Source organism: Tiliqua scincoides, chromosome 2 (genome assembly GCF_035046505.1).
Source record: "Tiliqua scincoides isolate rTilSci1 chromosome 2, rTilSci1.hap2, whole genome shotgun sequence".
Classification (NCBI taxonomy): domain Eukaryota; kingdom Metazoa; phylum Chordata; class Lepidosauria; order Squamata; family Scincidae; genus Tiliqua; species Tiliqua scincoides.
In genome coordinates this window covers 202,658,450-202,671,103 of record NC_089822.1, presented here as the reverse complement: position 1 = coordinate 202,671,103, position 12,654 = coordinate 202,658,450, and the positions used below count along the sequence as shown (strand labels likewise).

The 12,654-nt window shown below is 43.3% G+C and overlaps 1 protein-coding gene across 1 annotated transcript; it reads left to right on the top strand.

Moving 5' to 3' along the window:
- Nucleotides 1–436: 436 nt before the first annotated feature.
- On the top strand, nucleotides 437–10,804 carry LOC136641523 (epidermal differentiation-specific protein-like). The gene is made up of 2 exons (XM_066617366.1): nucleotides 437–457; nucleotides 9,359–10,804. Exons 1-2 carry the CDS (start codon nucleotides 437–439, stop codon nucleotides 10,370–10,372), a joined length of 1,035 nt encoding a protein of 344 aa, XP_066473463.1. The 3' UTR covers nucleotides 10,373–10,804.
- The last annotated feature ends 1,850 nt before the right edge of the window (nucleotides 10,805–12,654 follow it).

Genomic DNA, 12,654 nt, shown 5'->3' with positions numbered 1-12,654 from the left:
CTGTTGTAATTATGTTTTATGGTTGTTTTTAAGTTTGTATCAATGTTTTATGAATTTTTAGGGCAGAGTACAATTGTTTTTAGGCTGCGATTTTAACTTTTTCTGTACCTGCACTTTGTAATCCGCCTTGGGTTCCCTTGAGGAGAAAGGCGGGGTAAAAATGCAATAAATAAATAAAGTGTATTTGTAGGATTTTTATACCACCTATGCAGTGGATCAAAGCAATGCAGTAGAACACATGCATATATAAATCAACAGTGTAAATTATCACCATCAAAATAGATAGAAAGAACACAGTTAAGGAAAATAATTAAAGGTGACATTGCATTGCTACAGTTCAGGTAGATTATCCCTTATCTGGATATCCAAAAATGAAACTATTCCAAAATCCAGACATTTTTATCCAAAACCTTTTTTTTTTTTAACTTTCTGTTGTATGAGTACTAGAAGGTCTTGTGCTCATTCAGTGCAGGTACAGGCTTTAAGTTCTATTCTCTGCGTTGTGGTATGTACCTGTGCAGACATTGTTGGAAAATGTCAAAGAAGCCAGCAGACTCCCATATGGGTGACAGTGAAAAAGCAAAAGAAAGCATTTCTCGTTAGATTTATGCAATTATTCCAAAATCCAGACACCTTCCCATTCCAAACAGGCCAGATAAGAGATACTCAAACTGCATTAATGCCTCCAACCATTAATCCTATTGATTTCAATGGGAGAGTAAGAGCCCAATCCAGAGCTCTGCTTACCGCTGGTGCACATTTATGCAAATGTGCTGTAAGGCACCTTTGGGAGCCCTAACGCAGGGCGAGCCCTAACGCTGGGTAAGCACCTCTGCCTGGACCACCAAGCAGTGGAGAGGAAAGCAGGGGCATGGGAGGAGGCGTTCCAGGGAGGGGGAGAGGGGTGGAGGGCGGGGAGGAGGTGTGCCTGGGAGGTGGGGAGAGGGCGGGGGAAGGTGTGCTGGGGGAAGGGAGCAGGGAGGGAGGTGGGACCAGTGGAGCGATGCTCCACCAGATCCTGAGCCTCCCCATCAAGCTCAATGCCTGACATGAAGGCTTTTATCTCACCATGGACCTTTTGGTCGGTGGTGAATTGAATAGCTCCATTGCGGGCCTACTCCCTTTACCCGGGGAATCCATCACGCCAAAATCAATGGAAATGAGAAGTACTTAACTTTGGAAGAGTTGGGTCTAGCCTTTCCCCCCCCCCCTTTTGTTGACCTGTAAGTTCCTCCCCTCTAAAATTTAGCATTGCCTTCAAAATATAGTAAGTCTTGGAATCAATCTGGCTTTAAAGGGAGGTAGTTCCATAGCCTGGGAGCAACCAATGGAAATACTTCCTCATATGCCCTTGATGGTGCCATTAGGAGAGCATCTGTACCACATTTTTGCATTTCTTTGGAAAGTATCAAATAGAAAATGGTTTTTAAGCAGAAGCAGATGTGATATTTTTTGTGTTCACCCAGGGACTCTTGTTCCCAGAAACTGTAAAGTCAAGGCACAAATTAAAAGCAAAGATCTATTACAATGGAAAGAAACCAGATGGGCTTATGGAATGCTATAATTATGCTCAGGGGACTATGGCAGGATGACTATGGCAAGACAAAACACATGCCTATGACTATGGTAGTACAAAAACACAGTTGGAGATTGTTTTAATCACAGAATTAGGCAGCTAAAACATGCTGAGTCTTCATTTTTTCACTGAAGTTCTGGCCGTAGGAAAGTCATTTCTAGTGTCCAACCATAGAGATAATAGTGATGTTACATAGTAGTGATTGTCCAGAATAAATTACAAACTTTCTATAGGCTATCTTACACCAGAGGGGCTCATTGCTCAGTAAGAAATCACATATATTTTTATATTAAGTCCCAGATTTAATCCTTTATATATTAAGTCCCAGATTTAATCCTTTGGACCTCTCAAGCAGGACCAGTCTTAGGAGCTGCGGAGCCCAATGAAAAACATTTGTGCAGGGTCCCCACCCCCCACTCCTGCAGGGCCACAGCCCCAGTCATAGCCAACCGCTCCAGAGGGGATTTCAAACCACTCAGACCCAGAGGTGGACAGAAGGGAGGACCAACCAGCAGTGATGCTGTGCTCGCCACACTCTCCTTGCAATGCCTCCGCATGGAAGATTCTATGCCGGAGCATCAGCTACAAAGTGAGGTGCTAGCTGCAGCTCTGGGCTATTCCCTTGCCACTCCAGTGCAGGGCCCTCCAGGCATAGGGCCCAAGCTGGCCAAATTGGTCAAATTGCCTTAAGACTGACCCTGCTCTCAGGGATAGCAGAGCTGGAAAAACTCTCTGTTAGAGATCTTGTGGAGCTGTTGTGAGTCAACAACAGAGAGTACTTGGCTAGATGCCTTTTCTACCCAGGCAGATGGAGCAGTTCAAGATGCACAGGCAGATTCATGGACAGACTTAAGGACATGCAATATTCTGCAGAGAGACTTGCAAAAGTCACAGTAGTGAGGCACTCAGATACTTTGGTGAAGATGTGTTTTGTTTTATAGTAGCATTTATGTAGGCTGCAGTAGATATAACTCTGCACAACTGACCAATTCAGTGTTTCTTGCTGCTTCCTGTGTAGTGAATGAGACAAAGGCTTGTCCTTTTTAGGTGTTGCTTTTACAGGCTTGTCCCTTTTAGGTGTTGCTGTTGCTCTTCTGTTGTAATTATGTTTTATGGTTGTTTTTAAGTTTGTTTTAATGTTTTATGGGTTTTTAGGGCAGAGTACAATTGTTTTTAACTGTGATTTTTACTTTTTCTGTACCTGCACTTTTGTAAGCTGCCTTGGGTCCCCTAGGGGAGAAACAAATCATGATAATAGTATGTCTTAAATGCTGGTTGCTTCTTTCACACTTTAATATGCTTTAAAGATTATATTTAATAATCTTTGCTTAGATGCTACGCTGCAAAGGTTATGGACAAGTACTTCCACCAACTTGTCCAAATGTATAGCAGCTGCACAAAAATCACAAAATGACAGTTGTCAAGTTCACTTGGCCCATGTGACAGTGCTAAATTTGCTTGGCCAGTGACAAGTGCTTGACAGTGCTTGGCCCATGTGACAGTAAATTATATTCACACCTTTTTAACAAATTGGTTTAAAATCAACCCCAGTTGACACAAATGAAGCTTCTTAAACAGAAAAACCAATGAAAATATTTGGAGATTTTAAACAGATGTTTAAATGATAAGTGTGTATTGCATTTGATTTTGCTATGTGAGAGAAAATTTCCCAATGATTAATATAATCCACATATGGTTGAAACTGTTGATCTCTGGCCAGGGATGTTCTATTAGGTGGAAGTGCCACAATACAGTGGTAAGAGTACATGCATTGCATGCAGAAGGTCCCAGGTTCAATCCCTGCCATCTTCAGGCAGGGCAGAGAAAATTCTTGTCTGAAATGCTGGAGGGTCACTGCTGGTCTGTGTAAATGGGGGTTGCACAAAGAGGCTGACCCAGCTTCCTCTGCTCTCCTCACAAGGTAATAAAAACTTCTTTGGCTGTTAGAATTATGTGACTAACCATATTTCACTGATTGTAGACATGCAGGCCAACAAACAATCAGATTTGTTATTTTGTTCATATTTTTCCTTTTTTATTTTTAATTGGAGCCAAAATTAAAAACAAAATAAACCCATGAACCATGAAAAGACAGAACCAATTGGATCAAAGTAAGGAATTTTTCAAATGCCTTGGAAGCTCAAGATTGCTTAAGAATCCATTGCTGAACCAGAGTGCAGAAGGAGGACCCCATCTGCTTCAAATTCTGAGGCACACCCTCCTCCAAGAGGGCCTAGGCCAGGGGTGCTCACACTTTTTTGGCTCGAGAGCTACTTTGAAACCCAGCAAGGCTCGGAGATCTACCAGAGTTTTTTTTACAATGTTCGCGCCATCATAACATATAACATTTATGTGTACAATGTATGTTGGTGTACCTTGAGCCCCACTGAGTATAACAGGACTTACTTCTGAGTAGACATGCCTAGGATTAGGCTGTGAGGCTGCAATCCTAGCCACACTTACCTGGGAGTAAGCCCCATTGAGCACAATGGGCCTTACTCCCGGCGTTTCCTCCCAGAGGCACCTGAAGGGGGGGTCGGCACTCTGCGATCTACTCATTTTGCCTCGCGATCTACCAGTAGATCGCGACCCACCTATTGAGCACCCCTGGCCTGGGCAAATTGCTCTCCATGGGCTCTCCTCTACCTGGGTGGGCCCTTCTGAGGGCTCTGGGCCTTCGGCAGTTGCCCAGCAATGCCAACTCCTGACATCAGCCCCGGTCTGAGGAAAACTTCAGATGTTACACAGAAGAGCCAGCAGAAAATGCATTTCCTGTGCCAATTCCAAGAATTCAGATATTTCTCCAACAAGAAGCAGCTTGCATCTGGAGCTCACTCAGATATCTTACCATAAGGGAAATGCACATGTTTTCAGACATTACACAATTGCTACAGAGGACTTTCCAATGCTGTTAACAAATCTTATTTTTCCTTTATTGTTTTTTGGCTATACCTTGCCCTTACATTATGATAATGGACATAATGAATTTTATGAGTGCTTTGCGATCATCTCCAGCAGCAGAACATGCATTCTGCTGCTTGCCAGTTCCCCTAGGATTGAGCTGTTATTCAGCCACCCAGTTACACCATTGCACACCCACACGGAAACCACCAGAGTCTCTTTAAGCCTACTGGAAATTAGATTAAGGCAGCCATTCTCAGAGCTGCACAAAGGTATCTTCCCAAGAAACCTTTAAGAAACCTTTAAATACTGGAAGATTTTGAACAGAGCTGTTACTCTTACTTGATGCAACAGTCTTCGGTGTATGTTAAGGTGTAGTATTTCTTTATTAATTCTTTTGGGTGAAAAGTATTCCTTTGTATCTAATCTTTATATTCTTTTATAATAAGGTATGATAATTGAATCTGAAGCTACCACTTGGGCAGCCCAATCTTAAGCTTAGGATTGGGCTGTCCAAGTGGTAGCTTTTCACCCAGGGCTCCAGGGCACCAAAATGGCTACCACTGAGTCCAATGGGGCTAGGAAAGCAGCCGCAGATCTCCTTGGGTAAGGGAACAGACGTTCCCTTACCTCTTGCTGACCTACAGTGGCCCCAATTCTGTGCCTTTGAGCAGGTATAGAACTGAGGAGATTTGTGTTGGGTCTCCCGTCTCAGGAAGGAGGACAGGATATGGCAGTAGAGTCTGCCATCATCTCCATCCCCCTCCCAGGCCCTATCCTCCCCTCACTCCGCCCTCCTTCTGTCCAGTTCCACCCCCTCTCTGCCTTCCCCACACCAGTAGCACTGGCAGGCGCTCTCACTGCCACCCACACCCCAGCATCTACCTCCTGGCACTGAGGTGCTGCGCTGGCTGGCACTGTGTCAGCACTGGCAGCATGCTGCTACTTGCAGTGGTACAGCTCTTTTGCAACAACCGGTGCCAACAGTAGCAGCATACTGGTATTGGCCCAATACCAATAGGATTGGGCCTCTAATGTCTTCTTTGAGGGAGGGGGATCCTCTGCATTACGCCAATCTGTTACCATTCTGGGATCTCTTTTTATCAATAGAGCTGCGTACTTCATTTTGGCTGTATTCTGTCTCTGAAGATTACTGTAAGGGCTGATCCACCTGTGCATTAGAGAGAAGTATACTGTACTGTGCTGTACGGTATATGAATAATTCCTCTTGTCTGCTTTTTTGGTGTTATAGCTCCTGTGTGATGTCATCTCACTACATCTACTCTTCAATTTCTTCTTTCTCTCCCAGCTCTTGTCACTGAAGATCAGAATGATCTTTTTTATGATGATGATGATGTTGTTTTGTTTTTCTTCGAAGGGAAAGGTGATGAGAAATAGGGCAATAAATAGGACAAGATTTGCCAGTGAGCAAATTTTAACATACAGGTTTCTGTCTGAAAACAGAAGAAATGCACATGTGTTGGTGTCCAAAATCCCATACAAATTGTGATAAAGAGTCTTCCAGCACCTTAAAGAGAAAATATTTATTGAAGCATAAGCTTTTGTGGACTATAGTCCAGATATATGCTACAATAAATGTGCTAGTCTTTGAGATGCCACAAGAGACTTTGTTGGTTTTACAAGACTCTTCCAGAACTTCATACAAATTGGAAAAAGAAGTTAATCCATAAATCAACTCCAACTTTGGCCTAGAAAATGTTTTTGGATGGCTTGTGGGTTGGACTGGGCAGAAATAAATTTGTTAGTCTTGAAGATGCCACAGGCGCCTTTTTTTGTTTACAAGACTTTTGGAATTTTTAAAAAAATTGAAAAGAGAAGTGAATCCATAAATCAGGTCCAGTTTTGGCCTTGGGACTGTCTTTGGATGGCTTATGGGTTGAACTGGGCTGAAATGGCTCCTCCCATTGTTGTCATTCTTCAGCCTGGCTGCAGTAAATAGAGACAGGCTCCAAGTCGCACAGCATTCTAACTGGTGACAGAATTTGTTCAACTCTTCTCTTATGTAAAGCAAGCAGGAGTCATAAGAATTCCAGTCTGCTGAGGAAGCCTGGACAGTTAAACAGATCACACAGCAAGGTCAGTATATATTTCTCTTATATCAATCCATGTGATATTCGAGGTCTTTTGATGCTGGGGAATGTGAGGTGCAACTTGTGGATTTCTCTTGGCTTCCAAAAGTTACAGAAAGTTCAACCCACAGGGCTGAACAGGCTAAAAGGCAGAGAGTTTAAAAAAGCAAAATATAACCCAGTGACTAAAAGGTGAGATAGTCAGGTCTCTTGGAAATAAAGGGCCTGTTTTCCACAAATGGGACAAAGCTTTCATAGAATGTGTCTGTCTTAGCATGTAACACTTTTAGAATCCCCCCCTTTATGTAGGTCAGAATGTAACAAGTGATCATAAACATTTTACAAATGATCCATAAAACATTTCATGTTGTGCGCATGTTGAATTCTGTGGGGAGAGGAAGGAGTTATGTCACCATCACTCCCCCAACGAGCCAATTCCCCCATTGTGCTCTTTTTAGTGCAAGACAACAAGCCCTCTTGCAGGTTCAAAAGCCTTTTGGGCTGGGAATTGGACTATGAGGTTGTACACTTACTTTCTGAGGCCATTTCCCTCCTCTACTTTTGTCTCCAAACCGAAGGGAAGCAATCCGTTCTCTCAGTTGAACAGTTCTAGCCAAAGGCATATCTGTGCTCTGTCCTTTCCTGGGAGTTCCCATGGATTGGTCGGGATTTGAAAGGAGGCGTGGGGGTCATTCAACCCTCCAATATTCTCCTGCAAGGAGATTCTCTCCTGCCCTGTTGGTTTGTCATCCCTGTCGTCCCTGGTTTGATTCCTAATAGGTTCACAGCTTTATTGCTGAGATTTATGGCAGAAACAAGAGTTAATGAGTATAGAATGTTGACCAAGGTTAACATATTACAGTGCAAACCTTAATCTCTGCAATGTAAATTATCCACGTGGGAAAGAGGGAGGGTTGAACAGAGGCAAGAGGGAGTACTTTGGTAAATTAACAAAAGCTGCCTTTAAATAATCAGAAAAGCAAGCATTTACTTAATATAATAACACAGGCCGACACATTTTGCTTCCTTAAACATTACACCAAATCCTGGGTATATTTGGGGTGCCTCATCAGGAAGCTGCTTAAACCTTTCACTAAAGAGGCTATGCCGTGACTCCAAAACCAGAAAATGATAGGGCAAAACGGATGCCATTTTTGGAATCGGCACCCCAAATTCATATCAAACCACCATAAAGTTTGGGAAAAACTTTTCTGACCCTCAATTTTGTAGGCCTGTGTAATCAGTAGATAGTGAAGCATAATGAAACTATTGCTTTTTAAGAACATTACTGCCCTTACCCCTGCATTAAACCAGTCTAGATGAATACCCTGCAGTTTAAGAGAAAAATAAAAAAGCAACTGGTCACATTGCCATTCTCTATATATTTTGGAGTCTACTATACCTTGTCATCAGTATCTTCCATATACTAACCCCCAGCCCCAAGATGTTTAAGGGTGCAATCCTAACCAACTTTCCAGCACTGGCATAGCTGTGCCAGTGGGGCATGTGCTGCATCCTGCAGTTGGGGGGCAGTCATGGAGGTCTCCTCAAGGTAGGGCAATGTTTGTTCCCTTACCTCAGAGTTGCACTGCCCTTATGTCAGTGCTGGAAAATTGGTTAGGATTGCGGCCTAAGTTTATTTCAAGGAGACATCTTCTTATTTTAATTCTAGATACCCCCTTTGCTGTTTGATAACGATATAGAACTGTCCAATCAGCTTAAAAATTCCAACAATTTCCATTCCAACAATTAAATTTATTCTTTTCTGAGGTATGTTTTTTTGAGTAAGACTTGAGTGGCAGTGGTTAATTTTCTAACAGTGCAATTCTATGCATGTTCGATGGCACGTACTCTCAGATAAGTGTGTACAGGATTGCAGGTTAATCCTACTTCAAGGTATCAGGAGTATCTTCTTTAGGTTATTTGTTAGCAGCATTCATTGAAGTGCTGTAGAAAGCATCGCCACTACTAAATTGAATAAATGCCTCTAAGAGGGGATTGGACACATTTCTGGAGGAAAAGTTCATCACAGGTAGTCCTGGTAGGTATGTGCAAGCTCCTGGTTTTAGAGGTAGGCTACCTCAGATTGCCAGATGCAGGGGAGTTTTCTTCCCAGGCCATCACTGCAGGAACCTCTGGGGCAAGGCTCCAGACTGGCACAGTGTGGAGATGAGAGGAAGGGATGTTGAAACAATTTCTTTGGACTGACACAGTCATTGCACTACCACATGAAGACCACAGTCACAAAGACAGAGACCATGGACACAGGTGTCAGACAGTGGCAGTGCATATGTCTGAGGGCCTTGGGCCTTCAGCTTGATCATGCCAAGTTCTCATGCTGGCCTTGCGTAGCACAAACATTTAGAAATGGGTGGAGGACCGGAGAGGGAGAAAAGGTCCTGCCCCTTGCAATTCTGACAAATAACTCATAAGCAAAAAGACTGACCTGGACTTTTTTCTGAGTGGTCAGCCACCTACCTACTTGACTAAACACATTTAGGAGCGGGCAGCCAATATTTTAATACTGTACTTAGGGATATTGGAAACCAAGAATGTGTTTTAATTGCTGATGCAAAGTACAATAGTTCCTACTTTCCTCTGTCATAAAAAATCTGTCAGCTTTGTGAGAGCTTCTACATCTGCTTCTGCTTCAGAGTGTGTTCTTCTGATTTTATTTTTTTCAGGGCAGAGTTAATTTCCACAGAGAGAAAGCTACTCTCCATCTTGCATCTCCTTTTGCAAGCATCGCTGAAAGGGTGTGCCTGTGTTTCCTCTCCCCAAACAGCTAAAGATGAATAAAATTATTGTTTATGAATATGAAGATTTCAAGGGCCTCAGTAAAGAGTTTACTTCAGATGTTCCTGACCTACGCAGTGTGGACTTTGGGGACTGCATTTCCTCCCTTAAAGTGATTGGACAACCATGGCTGTGCTTCCTTCATCCAAATTACAAGGGTCTGGCTCATGCATATGAAGAAGGTGAACATAAGCAAGTCGACTTGCATGATCAGATTTCTTCTCTCCAGCTAGTCACAGAAGACCTGGAAAATCCTCAGATCACACTTTATGAGCACGCCAACTACGAAGGGGTAAGCAAAGTTATAACAGAGGAAACCAATCTAGTATATAGTTACTTCAATGACAAGGCATCTTCCCATATTGTCCAGAAAGGTACTTGGCTCTTGTATGAGCACCCAAATCGAAAGGGTTGGTACTACATAGCTCGAGAAGGAACTAAACTTCCTAATTATGGGCCAGTATTTAATTTCGATAATAAGTGTTCCCATGTGTATCCCCTTAAGGGTGGCCAGCCCACTGTCACTGCCAAGATCATGTGGGATCGCAGGATAGTGGAGAGTGAGAGACATGTGGTGGTTGATGAAATAAACGGCATCAACACCACTGATTTTGAACAGACTTTCACCACCACTAGCAGCAGAGTCTATGAATCAGTCACTAGACACAACTTCAAATTCAAGCTCTCAACCCAAAGAATAAGTGAGAGCTTCAACTTAAATGTAGATCCAAGGACTAATCTTGTAGTGGAGAAAGGACACATAGACTCTACTATCACTGTAGACAAAAGTGAGGTGACCATGCCAGCCAAGATCCCACCACATTCAGAACTGAACATCCAGGTGATCATGAAGGTTGTCACTGCCTCAGCTCCAGTGGAGATTATCGTGAGTAGGAATGGGAAACCAAAGACTGTGTTTGGGGAGTATCACAGTGTGTCAGGACACAACATTAACACCAAATATATCGTGAAACCAATTGAAAGAAAAAACAATGTACAGATCCAGTAATCACAAAAGTAAAAAAAAAAAAAGACGGTGCCAGCCTACCTGGAGCAGAACACCCATATAATCAAGAAGATTAATGTCTCAGTTTCTATGCAGCAGTCTATTACCTAGAACAAAAAAATGGAAGATAATGGAGAAAATCTCAAGTGTATCAGGACATAAAAGCAGCACTAAATGTACTGCGACACCAACGAATGCTACAATCCCAAAGGCAGTAAGCTGCACTGAACACAGTGGGACTTATTTCTCCATGCACCTATATAGGACTGTGCTGTTAAGCTAGTTACTCTCATCTCTGCTCATCTCATCCTGTCTTTATCAGTTGTATTTAGAGGATATAAAGATTTTCTAGGCTGCAGCATGCTTTTCTTCAGCACTAAATCCCAAATTCATTTTTCTACATTTGCATGCAATTGTACCTGTATGGGACAAACAGAAAACTGTACGTGTTAGTTCATCACAATTGATTAAAGATAACCTGTCCTGGTCAAGAAAGAACTTTTAGTTAAACGTTGAAAACTAATCTTTTTTCCTGAAAAGAGCCATACTTGGAATCAAAATCTCAAAATAATCTTTGTGGCATGTTTCTTGATCAGCTATGCGCACAGACCTTAAAGGTGAACAAATGAACAAAGCACCTGATCAGAATTCTGAAGGCAGACTCTGATGCAGAGTCTTTCATAAGACTCTGATGCAGAGATGGATCCGGTATTTGTGTTTGGGGGGGGGGGGCCATAAGCACTACTAACTCCAGAGCCCAGGTCAACCAGGTAGGTTGATCTTAATGGCCATGGCCAAGGTTTGCTGGGTGGATAGACCTGGGTTCCTGCCTGAACTTGGAGCCCAGATCTAACAGCTGGGTAGTCCTGGGCTCCCATTTAAGCCAATCTCACCAGCGCCTACCTAGTGGGCAATCTCCTGGTGCCAAATTTTGCTCTCCAGTCCAGTGGGCACTCTTCCCTGCTGGCAGACAATTTTGGGAAGGGCACACACCCATGCCCCCCCCCCCCCCGAACCATCCCTGCTCTGATGCCAATTAGAATGATGAGTTATAATGCAAGTTGGTAATGGAAGGATCATCCAAATTACTTGATCAATCTACAATATTAATTTACAGCAAAGCGATCAGCAGACTGCACTCAGTATAATAACTACAAATGATCTTGCTTCTCTGACTAGCAGGGAAAATTCAAGAGCAGGTAGTTGTTTAGGGCACAGGTGAGCAACAAACAGCTTGCAAGCTGCACAAGGCCTCTTTAGCAGTTCTGACCAAGTGGTCTGTGATTCTTGATAAGCAGTCGCATCCTTGGATCCCAACCTTTTTCTTTTCAAAATAATTTTTTCCCTAAACTTGGCTACATTCTTATAGGAACATGTTAGGAAATGCACTGCCCTGCATTTCCTGGATTCAGGAAATGGGTGCAAAAGAGAGCGACTAAGATGATTACGGGGCTGGGGCACCTTCCTTATGAGGAAAGGCTACGGCGTTTGGGCCTCTTCAGCCTAGAAAAGAGACGCTTGAGGGGGGACATGATTGAGACATACAAAATTATGCAGGGAATGGACAGAGTGGATAGGGAGATGCTCTTTACACTCTCACATAATACCAGAACCAGGGGACATCCACTAAAATTGAGTGTTGGGCGGGTTAGGACAGACAAAAGAAAATATTTCTTTACTCAGCGTGTGGTCGGTCTGTGGAACTCCTTGCCACAGGATGTGGTGCTGGCGTCTACCCTAGACACCTTTAAAAGGGGATTGGACAAGTTTCTGGAGGAAAAATCCATTATGGGGTACAAGCCATGATGTGTATGCGCAACCTCGTGATTTTAGAAATGGGTTAAGTCAGAATGCCAGATGTAGGGGAGGGCACCAGGATGAGGTCTCTTGTTATCTGGTGTGCTCCCTGGGGCATTTGGTGGGCCGCTGTGAGATACAGGAAGCTGGACTAGATGGGCCTATGGCCTGATCCAGTGGGGCTGTTCTTATGTTCTTATGGGTGGTATAGAAGTATAATTTATATGTACATAGGTACATACATGGGGTGGCAAAAACACAGGGATGAAGGGGGATGAGGGGGAACAGTCACAGAGTGTAATTACTCTGTGGTACTTTTGTCACAAGATGTGGTGATGTTCACTAGCTTAGATGGCTTTAAAAGGGAATTGAGCAATTTCATGAAGGACAGGTCTATCCATGGCAGTCTGCTTTTGAGTACCAGCTGCAGGGGAGCAAGAGAGTGTTCCTTTCTCTCTCTCACTTTGGGGCTTCCTAGAGGCAGCTGG

Bases quoted from the DNA above. Each gene is read 5' to 3' on its own strand.
- LOC136641523 (XM_066617366.1), top strand. From the start codon at position 437: ATGAGTACTAGAAGGTCTTGT. The intron at 458-9,358 runs GCTCATTCAGTG...AAACAGCTAAAG, and splicing joins TGAGTACTAGAAGGTCTTGT to ATGAATAAAATTATTGTTTA.